Source organism: Tympanuchus pallidicinctus, unplaced genomic scaffold, assembly GCF_026119805.1.
Source record: "Tympanuchus pallidicinctus isolate F22 unplaced genomic scaffold, pur_lepc_1.0 scaffold18, whole genome shotgun sequence".
Lineage (NCBI taxonomy): Eukaryota > Metazoa > Chordata > Aves > Galliformes > Phasianidae > Tympanuchus > Tympanuchus pallidicinctus.
In genome coordinates this window covers 2,243,108-2,265,086 of record NW_026294699.1, presented here as the reverse complement: position 1 = coordinate 2,265,086, position 21,979 = coordinate 2,243,108, and the positions used below count along the sequence as shown (strand labels likewise).

General features: G+C 56.6%; 4 protein-coding genes across 6 annotated transcripts in view; all 4 read left to right on the top strand.

Annotated features, from left to right (window-relative positions):
• The window catches only part of XPO6 (exportin 6), a 49,114-nt gene extending 41,199 nt beyond the window's left edge, over positions 1-7,915 (top strand). For both annotated transcript variants that reach the window (XM_052679998.1, XM_052679997.1), the window contains exons 18-24: positions 446-601; positions 1,910-2,024; positions 2,507-2,678; positions 3,113-3,274; positions 5,035-5,133; positions 6,143-6,373; positions 7,216-7,915. In XM_052679998.1, the coding sequence (XP_052535958.1) occupies positions 446-601; positions 1,910-2,024; positions 2,507-2,678; positions 3,113-3,274; positions 5,035-5,133; positions 6,143-6,373; positions 7,216-7,317 (1,037 nt within the window). In that variant the 3' untranslated portion in view covers positions 7,318-7,915. The remainder of the gene's footprint in view (positions 1-445; positions 602-1,909; positions 2,025-2,506; positions 2,679-3,112; positions 3,275-5,034; positions 5,134-6,142; positions 6,374-7,215) is intronic.
• Positions 7,916-8,764: 849 nt separating this feature from the next.
• NME4 (NME/NM23 nucleoside diphosphate kinase 4) lies at positions 8,765-10,136 on the top strand. Its single transcript, XM_052680042.1, has 5 exons — positions 8,765-8,891; positions 9,409-9,539; positions 9,620-9,721; positions 9,797-9,909; positions 9,972-10,136. Exons 1-5 carry the CDS (start codon positions 8,798-8,800, stop codon positions 10,090-10,092), a joined length of 561 nt encoding a protein of 186 aa, XP_052536002.1. The 5' UTR covers positions 8,765-8,797; the 3' UTR covers positions 10,093-10,136.
• An 823-nt stretch (positions 10,137-10,959) lies between these two features.
• On the top strand, positions 10,960-17,092 carry DECR2 (2,4-dienoyl-CoA reductase 2). The gene is given in 11 exon segments (XM_052680035.1): positions 10,960-11,010; positions 11,013-11,065; positions 11,067-11,216; positions 11,299-11,367; positions 11,436-11,487; positions 13,068-13,203; positions 13,554-13,678; positions 14,134-14,227; positions 14,515-14,619; positions 15,033-15,221; positions 15,963-17,092. Coding segments are annotated over 11 exon segments (1,044 nt in total). The 5' UTR covers positions 10,960-10,974; the 3' UTR covers positions 15,998-17,092.
• An 847-nt stretch (positions 17,093-17,939) lies between these two features.
• Positions 17,940-21,979, top strand: part of RAB11FIP3 (RAB11 family interacting protein 3) — a 44,294-nt gene continuing 40,254 nt past the window's right edge. Inside the window, exon 1 of one of the 2 annotated variants that reach the window (XM_052680002.1) lies at positions 17,940-18,324. In XM_052680002.1, coding sequence (XP_052535962.1) covers positions 18,031-18,324 — 294 coding nt within the window. In that variant the 5' untranslated portion in view covers positions 17,940-18,030. The remainder of the gene's footprint in view (positions 18,325-21,979) is intronic. The other variant, XM_052680003.1, reaches the window with a different exon arrangement.

Here is a 21,979-nt window from a genome sequence, read left to right as displayed (position 1 = left end):
GTTCTGACTTCTGGGTTAGTTTATTTAGTGGTTGTGTATCGCTCCAATTGTTACTTCCACAAATAGAGATTTGCAGGATATTTTGCTATCAGAATAAGCTTCTGTTTTCTTGACTGTTTTTTCTTTATCTGTATTGTGTTGGAAATAATGCTGTCCTATGGCTTCTTCAGACTGTGCACCTTAGTTCTCGAGCATTGAGTGCATCTGTAGGGCAGTAAGCCTGTATAATTTAAGAATGCAAGTTGCCATTGTTACTTGGCTGAACCTGTTTAGATGTTTAACGTGTGAACACACTTTAGAAACACTTCAGACTCCAACCTGGGCTTGATGTTTGTGCTGCCTTGTGTGTTGTTGTTCTAGGTACTGCTTACAAGAACTTCTCTTCATTTTTTGCCTTGGCTAGATTTGACATATGCAGGAAGTATCACCTCTCTTCTTTTTGCAGCCAAAGTGATCATCCATCAGACACTCAGCGTTTTAGAAGACATTGTAGAAAGCATCTCTGGAGAATCCACCAAGTCTCGGCAGATCTGTTATCAGTCGCTGCAAGAATCCGTGCAGGTCTCACTAGCCCTCTTCCCAGCTTTCATTCATCAGTCAGGTATAACCATAGGACAGGTTTAATGCTGTGAGTAGCCTTGTCACCTCCCAGTAACACCCAGAGCCCATCAGCCTAGGGTCATGGTGTTCACATGAGGTGTGTGGGCTTGCTGTGTAGTGCAGGTCTGTCCTGGTGGGTGGGCTGATTCAGAAGAGGAAAAGGAGACCTGGTGTTGTCTATGATACGGTCATCAAGGCTTCCTGGTGGAGGTGGAGATGCCCTGTGTTGTTTTCAGGCAGTGAAAAGGAATGGAGCTTTTCATGAGCACAAAAAGAGCTTCAAAATACCGTGCCTGTGTTTGTCACTTATTGTCTCCAAAAGCTTGAAAACAAAGCATGGTAATGGTCATATTTTTTTAATATCCTTGTGAAGGACGGGCTCCAGGATGATGAATGGGGCCTGGACAATCTGATGGCATGGCAGCCCTGCCCATAGCAGGGGGGTTGAAACTGTATGGTCTTTAAAGTCTCTTCCAACCCAAGTCATTCTGTGAGTCAATGTAAGCAGGACTGCTGTTTGGCAGTCTTGTGGCCAGCTCTTACATTTTGCATCTCTCACTTGCCTGGGGCTGCAGCAGCTTTGTGAAGAGCCAGGCATTCCAGAAAAACTTCTGGAGCCAGGTAGGATCTTCTCTGTGAAACGGGCCTGTGGGGAGCCAAAACAAAGACAGAAAGGATCCAAGGCAGCAAGCTGATGCTGTGCCTCCAGTGAACGGCTGCTCTCAGTTGCGTGAGGCTGCTCACCTGTTCTGTGTTGGCTATAAAAGGCTGCATGAAGCAGAACCTGAGTGGTTGCAGCTTTCTGTGGCTGTTCAATAAAGCATGCTGGGACTGATGGTGAATTAGCTGCGGTGCAGCTGATCTTGTCAGATCCTCCCCCCCCCAAAAAAAAAAAGAAAAGAAAAAAAGCTGGATTCTATCTCTTGTCCACTTCAAGTTGGACAGAACTGTTGTGGATTTCCCCATATTTCCTGCTAACCCTGTGTGTGCAGTGAGCTGCTGAAGCCCAGACCATTGCAGGAGCTTTCTCCAAGCAGTCTGTGTAGGCAGACAGACCCAGGGCCATTGTACTGCTCTATTTGTTCTGAGTTGTTGATGCTGACCATGCTTGTCCCTGGAAATGTCTGAGCCATCTTCAAGTCCTGTAAGACCAACTATTGATTTCAATTTCTAATGGTGAAGCTGCTGCTAAATTTTCAGGAATAAATGGAATTCCCTGTACAGGAGGAGCAGATATCACATAGAAGACTTCTTCACGTGTTTGAACATTGCCTTAACATGTTCTTTTTGCTCTCCTGTTCTGCCTTAGATGTGACGGATGAGATGCTGAGCTTCTTCCTCACTTTGTTTCAAGGACTGAGAGTGCAGATGGGAGTGCCTTTCACTGAGCAGATCATACAGACCTTCCTAAATATGTTCACCAGGTATTGTCTTGTGCTGGTTATTTTTTTCTTATCCCTGGCAATTATTTGTCTTGGCCAGCTAACCAAACACATCCCTGTCCCAAAAGAAAAGAATGTTCCACTTCTTCCTCTGTGTCCAGGGCTTAGTTTAAGGAAAATGCTTCTAAGCCTGAAGTGACCCAGTCTATGCACGATGCCCTGTGTACCTGATGTGCAATTTCAGCTTTCCCAGAGACTTGACAGTCTTGGAAGTGTGTGATACTGAACACTGGACTCTGGCATTAGCTATACAGTCAGTGCCTTTGTGCACTCCTGTTGTCCCTAAAGCTTCTGTTAGGGAAAAGTGTCAGTCAGTCCTTAGGCAATGCCTACCTCCCTTACTGTGCTTGGGCTGTATTAGCTGGGGAAGCTTAGAAACACCGTCTGCTTCCCTTTAAATTTGGTGGGTAAGCATGCTGATCTCAGGGGAAGTTCCCATCCAACAACTTCATTTTTTACTGCAGAGAGCAGCTGGCAGAGAGCATCCTCCACGAGGGGAGCACTGGCTGTCGGGTGGTGGAGAAGTTTCTGAAAATTCTGCAAGTGGTGGTGCAGGAACCAGGCCAAGTATTCAAGCCTTTTCTACCCAGTGTCATCTCACTGTGCATGGAGCAGGTGTACCCCATCATCGCAGAGGTAGGACTGCTCTCACACCAGGTGAACGCAGAGGGGGGAAACAAAAGCCTTGCTGGGGCTGTGGGAGCAAAGAAAGGGCTTTGCTTTCCAGGAGCTGTATGTGTCAGTCCAGGGTGGGGAGAGCTGGGGGGGTTTGGAAGCAGAGCGGGTGGAGGATTTTGTCAGGAGTTGTCAAAGATGCTAAAAGTATAGATATGCTCAGAGCAGGAGGTGAAAGAAAAGTGGATTATGTGTTCTTAGCATGATGGTGTGATCCTGCAGCTGCTGAGGCCGATGCCTTCCATAGAAGGAAATCCTTCGTTTTGAACCTCAGCTGCACAGTGCTCCTGGGTGGCCACCAGGCAGAGCAGGGTGCTGCCAGCAGTGGGATCCAGGGGGGACAAGTGGGATTCCTGCACAGGAGCCTCTTCTGAGCTGTTGTTCTTCCCTCCTAGCGCTCATCTCCTGATGTGAAAGCAGAGTTATTTGAGCTGCTTTTCCGAGTCCTCCATCACAACTGGAGGTACTTCTTCAAATCCAGTGTTCTGGCCAGTGTCCAGAGGGGGGTGGCAGAAGAGCAGATGGAGAACGAAGCGCAGTTCAGTGCCATCATGCAGGTAACTCCACTTCAGTTCTGTAAGAACCCTTGTTGTAACAGAACATGGCTGCTTTTGGCAGGGCATTGGATGTGGCTGCTGGGGATTAGGCAGTGTCCAGAGTGAGGTCTTGTGTGTTTTCTTGCTAAAAATGAAAATATTTGTGGAGACATCTTGCTGATGTGCTTGCAGAACACACAGTGCCTCAGTTAGCACTCCTTTCTCACTCCTGCTAATTCCTTTCCGTGCCTACATTCTTTGTCTGGACCTAAAATATTACTGGTGCAGTCCTGTTTACTTCTGCTTTGATTGCATTAGGACAAATTGCCAGTGCAGGAAAGGTTTCCTGAAACCAAGATGTCCTCTGGTTTTATACAGAAACACAGAAAAAAATCAGCCTCCTCATGAGCAGCCTGTTGCAGCCTGCCTGCTGTGGGGCCCTTTTGCAGTGCAAACAGCAGCACACTCACCCTGTGCTCTGGAAGCTAAGAGCAGGTGGCAGTCAGAGGGCAGCAAGGGCCACGTGTCAGACTGCAAGAGGGAGGGCCCTGCAGAGCTGCCCTGTCAGAAGTGCTTGTGGAGGCTGGGGAGCTTCTGGTGAACACGAGAAGAGGCAGTTCTTGTGCTGGATGATGTGAACTATGCTGATACTCCTCTCTGGACTTTCTGTATTTTAGCATTATTGTGAATGCAGACCAGAGCTGTCCCTGTCCAGAGCTACCCAAGCTTCTTTTTTTCTCCTGTAACAGCTTAACGTTTCCTCACTTGCCTCAGCATCTTGTTTTGGGAGAGGCATTGATGGAGTTGTCTCAGTAACGGCTGCAGGCTGCTTGGCACCACTGGGCCAGTTTTGCTGCTTGGGCACTGCTGCGTTGGTGCAAAAGCTGAGTGTTCTGTGAGTGTTCTTCATGGCAGAGCAGCCAATATCTGTGTTTAGTGTTAGTAGTTCACGTGCTGGTTTCCACAGATCAGGGCCATCTCTGTCCATCTAACAATAAATGGCTTTTGCAGAGGAATTACCTTCTGTTCGTGATATCTTGGAGCAGCAACCACGAAAGTTCTGCTGCCTGCTTCTGCTCATCTATCTGTACAGTGTTTCAAAGGTGCTTTATCCCAGAGCCTGTGCAGGGATACCAGACTGCTTCAGTGGGATCCAGCAGATTTGTTGGGGGATCTGCTGGGTCTGCCTCCCAATCCTCACCTAAACTTATAACTTAGTGCAGTAGCATCTTAACCACATCTGCCAGTCACCTTGCCTTCTGGATGCAGATAAAGAGCAAGAGCAGTGGGTGCCTTCTGGCTTTATTCATGCTCACTGTGGTACTCTGGGTACCTCTGAGAAACAGACATATCCTTTACAAGAGAACTGTCAGGGGAACCATGCTCAGCACCTCTTGTTCTTTTTCAATGCATGGTGATACCTGGTCCCAACAAACCCAGCTTAGAAAACTGCTCTGCAGGGATTGGAGCACATGGCCACTAAAGCTTCTTCATTCCCTCCTTGACTTCAGCAGACTCACAAAAGGGTTTCAATGAGAAGCAGCAGAAGCTGCCAGGGGTTTCTTCTCCTTGCACATGGCACCAGGAGATCCTGTTGCTCCCACCTGAACACAGCTGGCAAAAAGCTGAGTTGTTGGCATGCATGTCAAACAACATCATGGCATTGCTTCAGGAGGTCTGTAAACAGACTCGGTGCGGTGTTGGGGTGAAAACATTGTTCTGCCTGTCAGTTTTGATATTCATTATGGTATCAATCCCCTCCCCTTGATTCTGCTTTGCAGGCATTTGGCCAGTCCTTCCTGCAGCCCGACATTCACCTGTTCAAGCAGAATCTCTTCTACCTGGAGACACTGAACACCAAGCAGAAGCTGTACCACAAGGTGAGTCTGAGCTTACCAATGGGCAGCTGCCAGACAAGGGCTGTTAAAGGTGAGAGCTTTCCAGTTCAAGGGAGCTGGAAATGGCTTTGTGAAAGTGGAAGGCTGCCTTTTGGGCTTCCAGATGGCTGAGAAACTGAAGGTCAGGATTTGGGGCTTATTTACTGCACTCTTTGTTTGCTGTGGCTGTGATGAGGACATTGGTGGTCAAAGTGGCCCTGCCATCTCACCGACACCCAGCTCCTTCCAGCCTTGGTCTGCGTCCTGCTGTGACAATGAGGGAAAGCAGAGCACACACAGTGACAGGGCAACTTGTCTTCCAAAGCAGAAATTGGTGGATTGACTGGTTCATAAGTGAGACAGTGGTGGAGTCTCTCCATCCTTGTCGTGTGGGCCAGCAGCAGGCTGCTTGCTGTTTAGCTGGGTGACTGTGAGGTGGCTGCCCGTCGCTCTCATGTGGCACCCATCCTCCAAAAGCTCTAATTTAGATTTGGTAGCTGCTGCCACAAAGAATGAGAGTTGCAGTCCAGGGTCTCGTCCTTCTGGTTAGCTTTTGGAGGCAGAGCTTTCGGGTTTCTATCTGTGATCACACCTGAAGGGCAGGCCATCGTGTTAGCAGCTGCCTGTCCAGACATTCAGGCAGCCAACCAGGTTCCCTAGGAGCTCTGATTGCTTTCTAGAACACAGCCCATGGCTAAAATTTGGGAGTTCAAATGGGACTTGATCCTGTTTCCTTGAACGCCAATGTTTAAAACTTGAACCAGAGATATGAGGTGTGACCAAGTTCACAGGTAATTTTGCAGCAGGTGCTTGAGATCTTGGCCTGACTCAGCCTGGAAAATAATATCTGTGCTCACAAGGGCTTGTAGAGCTTGCTGATAGCTCAGAAACTGCAGGGGTTCAGCGGCCCAGTGCAGCCATGTCCATGTGCCCACCTGAGCTCTCACTCCTAAAGCGCTGCGCTCCCTGCTGCTGTGCAGCTGCCTGACTGTGTCCTCCTCTCACTGTGCAGAAGATCTTTCGGACAACCATGCTGTTCCAGTTTGTGAATGTGCTGCTCCAGGTGCTCGTCCACAAATCCCACGACCTGCTGCAGGAGGAGATTGGCATTGCCACCTACAACATGGCCTCGGTGGACTTTGATGGCTTCTACTCAGCCTTTCTCCCTGAGTTCCTGGCCAGCTGCGACGGTGTGGACTCGAACCAGAAGAATGTGCTGGGCAGGAATTTCAAAATGGACAGGGTAAGGAGGGAGAGTGCTGCAGGGGGTGCAGGTATTGCTGGGCTGGGCAGTGCTTCTCTCAGAGTGTGGTGGCTGACAGCTGTGGGCTCCTGAGTGCTACCAAACACTGGCATAGTCAGTGATGCCCTAGCATTGGATTTTTTGCTGTAGGCAGCAAAGTTGCCATCTCACCTCTTGGACTTGCTTGTTCTGTGAGTTAGAGCTCTGATATATTTATTCCCCAGGGGAGCTTTCATAAGGGTAGACTGACATTTGCTAGTGGGACACGTCCTTGCCAAAACCTTGCTCCAGCTGCTAGCCAGATGTTGGAGGGTTCTGGCTGCAGCCAGGGGAGCTGCCACCTCCCTTTGGATCATGGCAGTACAGCTGGCTTTCAGGCTGCTGAAGTTTCATTGTCTGCTGATGGTTCCTCTCCCATGGGAGATGGTGGGGATTTGAGACCCCGGATTTAAGGGTAGTGAAGGAGCTTTAAGAGAATCTTTAGCAGGCGATTGCATTTGAGGGAAACCAGCCCTTGTGACGAGCTCTGTGGGAACTGCAGCCTTGGCAGGAGCACTCTGAGCAGTTGCTGCTGCAGATGGCCGTGCCGTGGCCGTTTGCATTGTGCCTGAGTGCTCAGCAAGGAGCCGGTCTGCGAGCAGGGCCTGGTTCTGTGCAGTCAGCTCCTGCTTGGAGCTCAGGAGCAGCTTCTTCCCTGCAGAAACTCAGGCTTCCTGGGCTCAGATGCACACGTATGGAGATACGTGGGGGCACCGGGCGCTGCCTTTCTGTTCCCTGCTGTCCTACGGTGCCGGTGGGTTTTCCTGTGTTTGCAATACACCGCGGTGTTTGATCTCTTTCAGGACCTGCCATCGTTTACCCAGAACGTGCACAGGCTGGTGAATGACCTGCGTTACTACAGACTTTGCAATGACAGTTTGCCCCCCGGAACTGTGAAGCTATAGTTACTGCACTGGACTCGTGTTCTGATCACTGTAGGGAACAGATCCACGTCTCGTTTTGCCACCACCTTCTCTCCTGGCTGCTTTGTCAGCGCTGTGGGACGCGGTGTCCCGCAGGTGGGCACATCTGTTTGGATTCATGCACCACGCTTCCTTCTGTCCCATCCCAAAGGCCACGGTGCTGGCTGCAGGATGTGTCTCAGCTCCTCGCCGCGGGGCGCAGCGGCTCACCGGGCTTTGTTCCACCGCCGGAGCGCTCTGTTGCGCCTTGAGATGTTAATGGAGTCGTCTTGAGAGACCTCGTGTGCACCAATCGTGAGGCAGAAGCGCCAAAGACTGCTTCAGCCATTCGTACCTTCGTGTCATTCCGCCTTCCTGCCCCTGCCCGGCTCTGGGAGGAGGAGGGGACTGTGATGTTGGGACTGTTTTGGCACTTCTGTCACTCCCTTTGTTTTTTAAATTGCCTTGAAAACCTCCCTGCTGTCAGCGGGGGATTAGAGACTTCTTCGGGTTTTTTTTAAACGTTTTCTCATCATTCCATTGTGATACTAAAACAACATGCTTCATGGAAATAAAGTGCTTACTTTGTTGTTTTAAATAACTTCCCTCTGTTTTAGTTTCCATGCAGGCTGTCACCAAGCTGTGCCCAGAGGCTTCACCTACCACCTCTGTTCCCCCTTTCCCGGTGGGATCTCTGTTCCTTCGGCATTCTGCTCTCTGAATATCGAGAATAGCCTGCATGAGGAACACCTCCAAACACACGTGGGGTTGCACCGCAGGGCAAGCTGGGCTGGAGGCCACCGGAGTGTGAAGTTAAAGCCTCAGTCCTCATTCAGGCAGGGCGAGATGCTGGCATTTCCTGTCCTCATCTGCAGTGAGTGTTCACCTTGAAGCCTTCCCAGAAGTGGTTTAAAGGGAGATGGCTGCGTGCAGGCAGCTGGGAGGACTAAGGGCTGCTCCCAGCCCCTGCAGCTCCTCCATGCAACTGCTGGACGGGGCTTCGCCTGCCCCACTGCCTCCCCGGGGCTCCGTGCTGATGCTTCTGCTTCTTGCAAAATGTTTGGTTGCTCTTCTCTGTTTGCTGACCGAGGGTGAAAGTGCATGTTTTTCCCTGGCTGTGCGGAAGATCAAGGGCAGCAGTTGGCAGGGGGCCCGAGCCCAGCTTGGGAGGACCTGCGAGCCCTTCGTGCTGCTGAAAACCTCCTTCCCTGGTGTCCGAAGCGCTCGTTCAGATCCCTGTGTTTCCCCAAGGTGTTCAGAACTGCCGCTTGTGTCTCTGCCCGCGAAGCAGCCGGGCTGCAGTACCTGCGCATCCCTTTCCTCGCAGCCCTCGATGGGACACGTGGGACGCGGGACGGCTGTTCCCAGGGCCGGGGCTCCCCTCGCTGCGGCTGCTTTAAGAGGAGGGCCGAGTCGGTCCCGCCGGGCCCTTAAAGCCTCCCCGCGGGGCGGCCGGACCCGCTCCGAGCCTCCCGCCCCGGCCATGGGCTCCCTGGGGCGCTGCCTGGCGCAGGGGCTGCTGCGGGGTCAGCCCGGCATCCGCCTCCCCTTCGGGTCGCCGCGCTGCTACGGCTCCGGTGAGACCCGGCCCCGCCCGACCCTGCGGGCGGTCCCCATCCCCGTCCCGTCACATCCTCTTATGCCCCTTAGGACCCGGTCCCCATCCTTCCCCCTGTCCTCTCCCTGCCTCGTCCTTGGGGACCCCTCCCCATCTCCTTCCGTTGCCCCATCCCATCCCTGGTGTCCCCGTTCCTTAGCGCTCGGTGCTGGGATCTCCGGGGGCAGACACGGAGCATTCCCCAGGGAACGTGGGGCGAGCTCTTGCTCAGAGCCATCCTCTTTCCTGTCCGGGGACGCGCCGTCCCCTGCTCCTCCTGCACGGCTCTGACAGCGATGGGGACGCTGGTCCCTGCTGGATGTGTCCTCAGTGCTTATCACAGCTTTGGGGCACACGTTCCCCCCTTACCCCCCTCTCGGGGCATGGTGGACATCACAGTGACAGCAGGGCTGGGGTCAGGGTGGTGGGATAAGGACAGGGATAGGGATGGGGGTGCAGATAGGGCTGTGCAGCAGCAGTGACCCCGTGCCCCCCAGCCCCCCCGGAGCTGCGGGAGCAGACGCTGGTGTTGGTGAAGCCGGACGCGGTGCAGCGGCGGTTGGTGGGCGATGTCATCGGGCGCTTCGAGCGGCGCGGCTTCAAGCTGGTGGCCATGAAGCTGCTGCAGGTACCGGCACCGCAAGGGGGGTGCGGGTGTGCATGGACCCCCCTCCTGGACGTCCCTGCATCACCTTGTGGTGCTGCCAGGCGGATCGGGGCCTCCTGGACCGCCACTACCAGCACCTACAGCAGAAGCCCTTCTACCCCGCGCTCCTAGCCTACATGACATCGGGGCCGCTGGTGGCCATGGTGAGCAGCTGCCCTCACCCCGCTGCATCTCACCCCATTGCGGGGCCGTGGGGCTCAGCTGACCCCATCCCGCAGGTGTGGGAGGGCTACAACGTGGTGCGCTCCACACGTGCCATGGTGGGGGACACGGATTCAGCACAGGCAGCGGCAGGGACCATCCGGGGGGACCTCAGCATGCACGTCAGCAGGTAAGGGCACACGGGGAGGGGGTGGCACCGAGCCCTGCGGTCACATCCCCACCCCTGCACAGGAACGTGGTGCATGCCAGCGACTCGGTGGAGACGGCAACGCGGGAGATTGGCTTCTGGTTCCAACAGAATGAGCTGGTGGCCTGGGAGAGCGGAGACAGCCAGTACACCTATGGGCCATGAGGGCACTGAGACCCCCGTGCTATTAAACACTGTGTCTTCTGTGCTGCCCTGCTCCTGTCCCTCGCCAGCGCTGGGGTGTGAAGTGGGGGGACTGGGAGGCAGCAGGAGGTGCTGGGGGATGCTGGGATGTCACTGGTGGGCAATGGACAGCGCTGGGATGTCAGTGAGGAGAAACTGGGGTGGTAGTGAGAGGCGCTGGGATGTCACTGGAGGACTATGGTGTTACTGGGCTGACACTGGGATGTCACCAAGAAGTGCTGGATGTCACTGGGGGGTACTGGAATGGTGCGGAGTGGGAACTGAATGGCACTGAATTGTCACTGTGGAGGCACTGGGTGTCACTGGGATGTGCTGGAGATGCTGGGAAGCACAGAAATGTCACTGGGAGGGCGCTGGCAAGATCCAAGAGGCACCAAGAAATGCTGGCGGTGCAGGGATTCCGCTGAGAAGCAGTATGATGTTTCTGGGGAGGCAGTGGGATGGCACTGATGACAGCAGGCTATCGCATGGCATCACTGAACGGTACTGGGAGACAGTGGGAGGTCATGCGGAACTGCTGGGAGGCACGGGGATGTCACTGGGTGGCACGGGGATGTCTTTTGGGGGCGCTGGCATGTTGCTGGGTGGCACTGAGATGCCACGTGGGCTCACTGGGATGGTGCTGGGGGGCACTGGGACGTCCTTAAGGGCAGCATGGTGGCACCGGGAGACCCCTGAGTGACCTGGGATTGCGGTGGGGGAACTGGGAGGCACGGGGATGTCCCGGCGGGCAGCACGAGGTGCCCGGTCCGCCGCTGAGGACACGCGGGTGACAGCGGGCGGCGCTGCGGGTCGCGCTACAGCCCCGCGCCGTTGCTAGGCGACGGCTGCTGACGCCCGCGCATGCGCGAAGAGCTGCGACGCGGACGGAAACTACGGAACTACGAATCCCGGCATGCCCTGCGTCAGACTTCCGCTCCCGGCGTGCCTTGCAACGGGGCGTCCCGGCGTGCCGCGCGCGGGCGCGGGTCGCTCGGTGCAGCAGCCATGGCGGAGCAGCGCGGCGCCTCGGATCCGCCGGCGGACGTGGATGGCGATGATTGCCTCGCGGAGTACCGGCACCTCTTCAGCCCCGACATCCTGGAGTGAGTGCCGTGTGGGGGCGGGGCCGGGCGGCATCGCGGTGGTCCGGTTCGGTCCTCGCATCCCCTCGTTCCCCTCCTTTAGGGGCCGCGTGGCTTTCATCACTGGCGGCGGCTCCGGGATCGGCTTCCGCATCGCTGAGATCTTTATGAGGTACGGACCGGGCCGGGCCGGGCCCTGCAGGGGCTCCGCGGGCCGTTCTCACCGCCCCTCCGTTGCAGGCACGGCTGTCGGACCGCCATCGCCGGCCGGAACCAACAGCGTGTGGCCGAGGTGAGCGCCGGGCTGCGGGGTGAGGTGGGAGCGGGAGCCGAGGGGAGGCTGGAGGGCTGTATGTGGCTGTGTGGGTGTCCGTGTTCAGTGCGGAGTGTGAGACCTGGTGGCCTTTCACAGAATCACAGGACGGCCAGGGATGGAAGGGAACTCAAGGATCACAAAGCTCCAACCCCCTGCCACAGGCAGGACCACCAACATCCACGTTTAATGCTAACCCAGGGTGCCCAGGGCCCCATCCAACCTGGCCTTGAACACCTCCAGGGATGGACGGGGCATCCACAGCCTCTCTGGGCAGCTGTTCCAGCACCTCACCACTCTCACAGCAAAAAACTTCCCCTGGCATCCAACCTCAATCTGCCCTCCCTCAGCTTCAAACCATTTCCCCTTGTCCTGCTGTTATCCACCCTTTTCAGGAGTTGACTCCCCTCCTGTCTGTAGGCTCCCTTTAGGTACTGCAGGCTGCACTGAGGTCACCCCCAGCCTTCTTTGCTCCATGCTGAACAAGCCCAGCTCCCTCAGCCTGTCTTTGCAGTGGAGGTGCTGCAGCCCCTGATCATCTCTGTGGCTCCCCTGCACCCTCTCCAACAGCTCCCTGTCTTGCTTGTCCTGGGGGCTCCAGCCCTGGACGCAGTGCTGCAGATGGGGCCTCACAAGAGCAGAGCAGAGAGGGACGCTCACCTCCCTGTCCCTGCTGCCCACTCCTCTGCTGATGGAAGACCCTTTATAGGGTCCTTCTAACTCCAGCTGTTCTGTGATTCTGTGAGTTCCCCTTTGTAAGAGTGGTGCAGATGCTCTGAGCCCCCAAAATCCCTGTTATGTTGTGCTTTGTGTTTTAGGTGCAGGGACTGGAGAAGCTGTGCTGGGCTCGTGTGCTGCTCTGTGCTGGAAGTGGCCACAAGAGAGCTTTGCAGGGATCACAGAGAGTTCACTGAAATATAATAAAGAGCAAACTGAGTGCTTGGGGCTGAGCTGGCACGACCCAGCCGCCTCCTGGAGGCACTTAGCACTGCTGTGCAGTTTGTATGCAGTGCTCGGGCCTTGGAGATGGCTTCATGCTGAGCTGCCTCCTGTACCTCGCAGGCAGAGCCCTGATAACTGCTGGTTAGCAATTACCCTTTGACCCACCAACATTTTGGATCTAAAGGTTACTTATTTCCAGCTCCTCGCTGGGGTTCAACCTTTGTACCTGCCCTGCAGAGCTGTTGTTTGGGGTGTGCTGTGTCTGTGAAGGCTGTGGAGGCAAGTTGCGCTTAGCAATCTGTCTCCCACATGTGAGATGATGCGCAGGAGCTGCCTCTGGCTCCCCCAGGTGCCCTGGCTGTGTTTGGGGCAGTTCTCTCCCCTGCCTAGGGGCTGTATTGGCTTTTTTTGTTTAGAAACATAATGACTGTGCTGGCTGATGAAATGCAGCTGCTTCAGGAACAAGACATGACTTGTGTTCATGTGGGTAATGCCTGCTTGCTGTGTGCTGACAGGGATGCAGCTTCTGTCTAGCTTGCTTGCCTGCATGAGATCTGGGTCTGGCCCTTGCTGAAGCACAGAATCCCGGAAAGAATCTTGCTTTTCTCTTTTTCCAGGCCTCAAAAAAGCTGGTTGCAGCCACAGGGCAGCAGTGCCTGCCTCTGTCCGTAGATGTCAGACAGCCACAAACCATCGTGGCAGCAGTGGATGAGACACTGAAGCAGTTCAAGCAGATTGACATCCTGGTTAATGGTGAGCCACCGGACGGGCAGTGGGAGAGATGGCACAGGCTGGCTGTTAGGCAGGGTGTTCTCCTGCACAGGAGCTGTATTTGCTCTGTCTGGCTTATGCTGCTTTGCTCTGGGAGCATCTGAACAACTGATGGTGTGAACCCCTGAGAGCAGCACATAGGAACAGTCTCAAGAGGAACCAGAGACTGAGCTTTATTGGTCTCACTGTGGATCATCCCTACATACATGGAGCTACAGGCCATCGTTGGAACTGTTTTCACTTCATCACCTGCCTTACCCAAGCATTATTGCCTGCTGTCCCCCTCCCAGAAGTGTCCTGAGCTGACTGTGACCCCAACTGCTTGTCCTCAGGTGCTGCAGGAAACTTTCTGTGCCCAGCCAGCGCTCTGTCCTTCAACGCCTTCAAGACGGTGATGGATATTGACACTCTTGGCACCTTCAACACCTCCAAAGTCCTCTTTGAGAAATATTTCCGTGTAAGTGCCTCCTGGTAAGGAGGAGGTTGGTGTTGGTGCTGTGCAAAGCACGCTTTGGTGGGGTGGAAGGGAGCAGAGCCCTGCCCTGTCAGCCTGCCCCACCTGCCCTGCTCGCTGAATCCAGTCCATCCCCTTCTGGGCACTGCAGCCTCCGTGCCAGGAGTGGGAGCTGTGCTTTGTTTCCTGCCTGTCCCTAGCCACAGGGCACTGATTTGTGTAGCACCTGTCTGTGCTCTGCCACCTGTCTGGGAAGAAGCTGCACTCTGCTGCTCCTCTGTTTAGTTTGGTCTTTGCTCGTCCCTTCTACCTCCCACTTCTTTGGCAGGGCCCTGCTCAGTGAGCTGGCGACGCAGGGATGTCTGTGCCCACGAGTGACCTTCCCTCCAAGCCCATCATGCTCCTATGTGACCCTCATGCCACTCTCTCCTAATTCTGCACCTCTTTTCTCTCCCCAGGACCACGGTGGAGTTGTCATTAACATCACAGCAACTCTGAGCTACCGAGGGCAGGCCCTCCAGGTGCACGCTGGCTCTGCTAAGGCTGCTATAGGTACCTAAGTGCTCCTTGCTGAGTTTCTGCAAGCTGTGTGGGGCCAGTAAGGAGGCTGCTGGGTATTGGGATGGGAAGATGTCCCTGATGGGAGAGGTGAACATGAATCAGCATGGTTGCTGTGTGGTGCTGCACATGCCTATGTTTGATGTGGGGCTCTTCTCCTTTCTAGGGCTCTTTGTTCTTGGCCAAAACCTCCCTTGGCTTTTTTCCCCCTCCCGCAACAGTTGCTGGAATGCCTTTGCTCTCCCTTTTTCATTCCTTTTGCAATGTGTTCTCCTTCCCAGATGCCATGACCCGTCACCTTGCTGTAGAGTGGGGTCCCAACAACATCCGAGTGAACAGCTTGGCACCAGGCCCCATCACAGGCACCGAGGGGTTCCGGAGGCTGGGTAAGGCCCTGGGGGCCCTGGCTGTGTCTCAGCAGTGCTTTGCTGGTGTCTCTCTGGGAGGGGACCACGCAGCTCACGTGTGCTGCAGGGAGCTGCTACGCCTGGGGGCTCAGCTCTTGAAGTCCATCTGTGTGTTCAGCCCTGGAGGCTGGGAAGGCTCAGAGATCTCATGCCTTGAGCTCCCTGTTACAGCATCCAGTTACAAGTTTCACAGCTGTGCTTGAGATCCCTTTACTGAACTCTCTTTGTCCCTGGGCCATCCCTAGGGCTGTGCCAGCATCTCATTGAACTTCCCTGGGGCTCTCAGCAACTGACACCAGCCAAGCAGCGCTGCTGGATGGCGGTGTCTGGCAGGCAGTGGTGATGGGCAGGAGGTCCCGTGCTCATAGCTGGCTCTTTCTCCCGTCATTCAGGTGGAAAATTTGCCAAGGACTCAAAGCAGTTTGACACGATCCCCCTGCAGCGTGCAGGGAACAAGACAGAGATCGCCCACAGCGCGCTGTACCTGGCGAGCCCCCTCTCCTCCTACGTGACTGGAACCACACTGGTCGTGGATGGTGGGAGCTGGCTGACCTCTGCCAACAACTTCTCCGCCTTGCTGGGTATTGCTTCATCCTCTGCTAAGCTTTAGGTGACGTGCCTTTCCCCCTCTGTGGGATTAGAGCAGGCCTTGTGTCAGAAACCCTGTTGCCCCATGGTGTAGAGGCATGGCTGCGGTACCAGTGGGTACAGCATTGCCCCTTCTTGGTCGTGCTGTGCTGGGCTCTGCCTCTCCTGAGGCTCAGGCCATCATGCCATAAGTGCCACAGCAAGCTTGGGGGGTGCTGGGCTGTCCTGAGAGGGTTTCAGCACTCCCCTGCACCCAGTTCCTGCTTGAGCAAGGGAGGGATGAGCTGTGGGGTGGGCAGATCTCTTGTTCCTGCTGGAGGTTACTGTCTGGGCACCTCTAAATGTCCCCAGGAGCAAGGCAATACCAAGGCAATACCCGCTTCTGTGCCCCATCAGCAGGCTTGGATACACAGACCCGACAGCCTCTGCCTCCCCTTTCTTCCTTGCATGAATTCATAGAATCACTGAATGGCCTGGGTTTTAAAGGGCCACAGTGATCATCCAGTTTCAACCCCTGCTATGTGCAGGGTCGCCAACCACCAGATCAGGCTGCCCAGAAATCACTGCAGCATGTATCTTGGGGTTGCAATGCTCTCAGGACTCACTTTGGCTGCATGTGCCCACGGAGCTCATTGCCAGGGTTGGTGCTTTCTGGGAGAGGAGTCTCCTTTCACCCCACTCCTGTGTGGTCCTCGAGCAGGGCCGTGTGTGCTGACCTCCCTGCTGTCTTGCAGATGTCTGGGCCGCAGGAGCAAACAAAAATCAATGATGGACAGCCTGGGATTGACTGACGGACAGAAATGTGACTGAATGCTGCTTCCTTGGGACATCTCGGGGTGGAGCCACCCGGAGTGAGGAGCTGAGAGCTGCAGAGAGCAGCAATGTGGTGATGCTGCTGAGCCCACTCCTGCCTGGGGGAGGGAGCACCAAGGATGCTGCGGGGGAGCAGGTGTAGCCCAGCTCTGCACTGTTACAGTCTTCTGAGCTGCTGTGGCTGAGATTGTGAGGATAGAGGGGATGGGCTGTGGTGCTCACTGTCTGGCTTTTCCTTTCTGGAGTCCCAGTCCTGGGTATCTGACCACTTCCTGCTCTTTCCCCTCTCTTTGCCTGAGAGCAGCACAGCACCCCCGCAGCAGCTCCTTATTGGGATGGGGGATAGTTCAGCCCATTCTGGGTTGGGAAAAGCCATACACCTCCCCACTGCCAGTGCTTGCTGCCAGACCTGCAGCTTGTCCTGCTAGGAGAACGAGATCAAACGAGATCAGCTGCAGTGCTTGGGGCATCTTTTGCTTGGTAACTGTTGGATGCCAACTAGGACCAGGGTGGCTCTGGCAGGGGGATGGACAGCTGCACTTCCTCTGGGGGCTCCCGGCTGGAGCAGCAGAACCCTGAGGCAGGTGCAGAGGTGCCTGAGATGTCCTTTCCTTGGGAACAGAGGTAATGGGAGGTGAGAGCTGACCAGGGATGGCCCCACCAGCTGAGCCTGAGCTGTCTGTCTGTCTGTCAGCCCCCTGCTGTCTGTCAGCCCTAATGGCTCTGGCACTGATCTCTCGCTGTCCCCTTTCTATGTCCAGACACCACAACAGAGGGTGAATCAGAGGCTAGCAGAAATTCAGCCCTTGCTGAGCAGTGCTGAGCTGGGGAGCTGCAGGGGCTGCACTGGATGTGTGCTAGGAATGAATTGCGTGTGCTCGAAGGGCTCTGCACTGCCCTCCTACTGCTGACAGCAGGATTTTAGCTTACCCTGATTTCTTTTAATCTGGTTTTAAAGATTGCTGAAGATCGGTTTCTTTTCCTACATGATTGTAAACTTGACAGGTTTTGCTCCTTCCTCCAGGCCACGAATAAAGAACTTCCAGCCTCAGCTGTGCCGCTTCTCGTCTGTTTGCCTGCCTGGAGGGGGGCAGGGAGGTTTATCCCACGTCCATTCTGACCGTTCCAGCTCCCAGCAGCCAAAGTTTTGAGTGTTGCTCCTTGTCTTCGGGCGCAACGATTAGAGAAAGAGCTTCAAGGGAGCTGAAGGAAGGAAGAGCTTTGCAGCACCACCGGTCTCCCCACTGGGGATGCCCACCGGGTCCCTGGGCAGGGATGACAGGGAGTCGTGAGGGTCGGGAACGTGGCTTGCGTCCTTTGTCCCGTCTTCCCTGCAGCTACGTGCAGTGAAGGTCCCGGCAGGTGAGAGGTGGGACGTTGTGTGGGTGCAGCCCGGAGAGGCTACAGGGGAGCGACCGGCACCCACGGAAGCGGCTCGGGCGGGCGCCGAGGAAAGCTCGGTCGCTACGAGCGCCGCGCTCGGCGCTGCGCCCCACGTGCTCGTTCCGCGCGCGGCCCCTTTAAGGCCGGTCCCGGGGGGGCGGGGCTTCCGCTCGGCCCCGCGCCGCGTCGCGGTGGGTTGAGCGGGGCACGGCGGTGGGCGAGTGACGTCACCGCGCGGCTACTGCGGCGGCCGCGGGGGTAAATCCGGAGGTTCGCCGGCGGCTGCTCCGAGAGCGGCGGCGCGGGAGGGCGGGCGGCGGAGGGTTCGGTTCCGTGCCGCCGCCCCTTCGGTCGCGCGGGGCCGCCCCGCGGCATCGGGCGGAGCGGATCCTCGGGGCCGTCCTCCGGTGCCGCCGAAGCGGGCGGGGCCGGCGCCGCCTCGCACAAAGCCGGGCGCGGGCGGAGCCCCGGGGACCGCACCGACGGCGGCGGCTCCGGCCGCGATGTGAGAGGGGCGATGGCCGCGGGGCATGGCCGTGCCGCGGGGACCCGCCGGGCAGCGAGCCGGGCAGCGGCGGAACGGGCGGCCGAGCGCTGCCCGTGAGCATGGAGTCGCCGGCACAGCCTCTGCCGGCACCGCCGCTCGATCCCGGGCCGCGGTGGGACGAACCGGGACCGGAGGCGGGCCCGGAGCTAGAAGCGGAGCTGGAAGCGGAGCTGGCCCTGTGGGCAGCTGAGCCGGCAGCGGGGACGCCGCCATGGGCCCCCCCGGGGCGCGGGGGCTGCCCGGAGGACGAGCCCCGCCTGCGCCCCGTCTTCGACGCCCTCGACCGAGACGGCGACGGCTTCGTGCGGGTGGAGGAGTTCGTCCAGTTCGCCACAGCCTACGGGGCCGAGCAGGTAAGGACGGAGCCCATCCCGACGCGGCGGGGCCGTTCCGAGGGCCCGGCGCTCCCAGCCCTCGCACCTCCTGCTGCCGCACGACGCCCGGCTCCGGCACGGGGCTGCGCTGCTCTCGGTGCTGCGGTGGCAGCCGTCCGTCAATGGGGCTGAGGGTGCGAGCTAGGCTTTATGCCGGCCCTGTGCTGCCCTGCCGGCCTCGCTGGGCTGCGGGTTCGCAGCACTCCCGGCGCCGTGTTTTCCTCCTCCTCTTCCTCGCTGCCTCGTAGCAGATGAGATGCGGTGTAATTTGAAGCTGTCCGGCGTGACCCAAAATGGAGAAGGCTGCAGTTGGTGCTGGGATGGGTTTGGGTGCTGGGAGCTGCCGGCGGTACTGCGTGGGAAGGGCTGATTTGAGGCGTGCAGCCCTGCTGGCAGCGCAGCTCCGTGCCCGGCCCGTGCGTGCGCTCACAGGAGCTCTGCTCGCATTCCGGGCTGTACCGCTGCGCCGTATTCCAGCGGCATGACAAAGCAAATTACCATGTGTGAAGGAGTGCTGGGAGGAGGAGGAGGGCTTTTTGTCCACGTCCTCACGGGAAAAACGCCTCTTCAGAAGGAAGCGGAGGTGTTTCTTTGACACAGCACCTCTGTGACGCGGGGATGCCCGACGAGCCAAGGGGCGGCCGGCGTTGCTGTGCCATGGAGGGATGTCACGGCGATGGGGGAAGCCATGAGCTGCAGCGCCGAGCTGCCAGCCTGCTGTGCCCACAGCGCTGCCCTGGGCATCCTCTGCTGCTGCTGTTCTCTGTGCTCGTGGTCCCTTTGTGGCACATTGCAGGAGGATCCGACTCAGGACAGCGGGGATGCAGGAATTGTGTCAGCTCCTCCACTGTGCAGAAGAAATGCAGCAGCTTGCGGGCTGCTGGGGTCTGTCTGCAACCAGGTGGGGTGTGCAGGAGGTTCTGGGCTGTAGTAAAGGGTTATCTGCAGGCTGCTGGCTTGTGTCTCCTTACAGCCAGTTGTTCCTTCCCATTCTGTGCTGAAATACACTCTGCTCATTCCGTGTGGGCACTGAGAAGGCTTCTCTTGTACCAGGAGCAGGGACAGCCTGCCTGGTGTCATTGGGAACACAAGAGGCACATAGAGCTCAGTGCTGCCTGCTTGTTTGGCTGCAGCAGTTCCTAGCCAAACGTCAAAGGGAAGAACCCAACTGCCATTGCTGCCATGAAAACCAACGTACTTGTGAATTTCTTCCTCTGCATGGTGAAGACTGAGGGCTTTGGCTGTTGTTGAAGGCCTGTTGTTGCCCGGAGCTGTGGGATGGCAGCCTCAGGTGGGGGCACGCCTGCCGAGAAGGTTTTGTTGCTTCATGGTGTTGTGCAATAACCCAACTCAGCTCACTCCATTGAGGCTGGGCTCTGCCTGTCCCATTGCAGCAGCTCTGTGTTTCTTTACCAGCTTTGCTCCGGGCTGGGAATGCTGTGCTGTGTAGGGGAGGAGGAGGAGTGGTTGTGCACCAGCAGAAGCCCTCCTGCTGACATCCCTATCTTTTCTCTTTGGTTTTGATGTAGAAGATGATTGGAGGCGGACCAGCCTGCTGTACCACAGGATCCCTCTGCTCCGTGGAGTCAGCAGCTCAGCTCACCTATTTTAGCTCTCTCCAAGCATTGCGGCCCCTCTGCTTTCTGTGCTCAGGCAGATCTTTGGCCTTTCTTCCCAGCCCCGTTCCCATGGGCTGCTTTCTTTCCTTCAGTACTTACACCCCTCCTTGAGAAGCAGCCTTCCTCTCTCTCCCGCCCCTGAGCCAGGGTCTCTCTCTTTAGCTCCTCCCTCTTGCTGTTGATATCCCTGGGCCTGAGCATCCCCTCAGTTCCCTCCATCTCCCACTCACCCATCAGATCTCATCTTTTGCAGCTCTGACACAAGGGAACTTCAATTTCCCACCCCCCACCCCCCTGATCTTTTGCCTATAATGAGAATCCTGTGAGCATCTTTTGTGGATCTGCAGGCTGCTGAAGTGCCAGTGAAGCTTAAATTGCTTCCAGCTGTACGGCTGCACCTTTAATTGCTCTAATTGCCGTTTGGCTTTGCAGTCTGCTGATGGGAGCAGAGCTGCAGTGTGATGCTGTGGGCTCGGATGGATGGATGGATGGACAGACAGACAGACAGACTGTGGCCATGTGCTTTGGAAAAGAAGTGAATCTGAAGCTGTTCCCTTGTCCTGGGAGAAGCTTCCAAGCCCCAGTGTTTCTTGCTTGGGCACAGTGGATCATGGTTAAGCACAAATGAAGTTTTCTCATTTGTAAGCATCCCGAGGACTCCAATGAAGGGATTATGTCTGCAGTGTGGGGAGGGTGGGTGCCTTTTTACTTCTCCTGTTAACTTTTGGCTCTGAGCTCTTTGAAAGGGCCCTTTTTTGTGGCTGGGAATGGCTTAGGAGCGTATCACACTGCGGGCAGATCTCTGTGATAACATCAGTGGCTGTAATCAGACCGATGGATGGTGACCGTATCCCATCCACCAGCTCCTTTCAGAAACCTTTTTTATTCACTCTTCCTTCTGGCACAGAGGTATTTTGGGAGCTCGCATGAAGCCCAAAGCCCGGGCAGGAGGGCAGGGAGCAGAGCCAGGTCCTGGCAGGGGGCTGAGGGTGCTGAGGGTTCTTATGTCTGCTACCTGCTGGGGGCTTTGGACCCACAGCACCGGCTGGGTGGGCAGGGAGGAGCCCCTGTGCAGGGCTGTGCTCTGAGCAGAGGCTGAATTCTGGCTCCCAGTGAGGAGCAGGGTGGGCTGTTCTCAGGGCTGTAAGCAGCAGAATGGATCTGAGACTGCCGACCCCCCCTGGGATGGGGCTGCAGCAGCACGCAGCAGTTCCGCACTTGGAGCCATCCTGACACTGCTTCAGCTATAAACACTTCCAGAGCATTTCAGAGCTCTGCTGTCATTATGTAACCCAATACAGGCGGTAATTGAGAGCCATTACACCAATTGCCTGCGTAATTTCTCTCAATTTTACCCCTACTTCGACTTTGACTTGTGCTCAGATGGCTTTGAACCTGGCACTGGGGCAGGGAGTGATGCTCTGCACCCCATGTGCTGCACCCACCCGGGCTCCCTATTGAGAGGCACCGGACCGGTTCCTCCACGTGAGCATGAGCAATTCTGAGCTGGGTGAAGCAGTATCACATTCCAGAACGTGGCACTTCCCTGTGCTTTTGCTCCCTGCAGCACGGCTGGGGGTCGGCAGCACGCTGCCAGCATTACGGCAGCTCGGGGCCGCGAGTGGGATGGGGCTGTGCTTTGCTATCTCGCTGCTGTGCTCGGGTTGTTCGTCTCTCCTGCTGACACAGAAAGCAGATTTGTCCTTGGGGAACGGTGTATTCTGTGCTTCCAGCAACTCCTGCATGCCAAAAGCTTTTCCCACTCTGACCATAGCGTTGTTCTCAGTGCGGCTCTCCTGGCTGCGCTCCTGTCTGGTGCAGCAGCTCCTCCCCCCGCTCAGCCCCATCCCACAGACCCCCCAGAGCCCCTTTCCACCTCCATTCAGGAAGGAGCAAAACCCAATGCCAGGAGCTGGAGCTGGGTGACCTGGCAGGGGAAATCCGCTCTGCTGGAGTCCAGCAGGAAGCTCAGGCTGAGCAGGAGGAGCTCGAAGCTGTGCTTGTAGGACAGAAGC

Coding starts and splice junctions, on each gene's coding strand:
- NME4 (XM_052680042.1), top strand. CDS start 8,798: ATGGGCTCCCTGGGGCGCTGCCTGGCGCAGGGGCTGCTGCGGGGTCAG. Junction 8,892..9,408: donor GCCGCGCTGCTACGGCTCCG/GTGAGACCCGGC, acceptor CGTGCCCCCCAG/CCCCCCCGGAGCTGCGGGAG. Junction 9,722..9,796: donor CGGGGCCGCTGGTGGCCATG/GTGAGCAGCTGC, acceptor CCCATCCCGCAG/GTGTGGGAGGGCTACAACGT.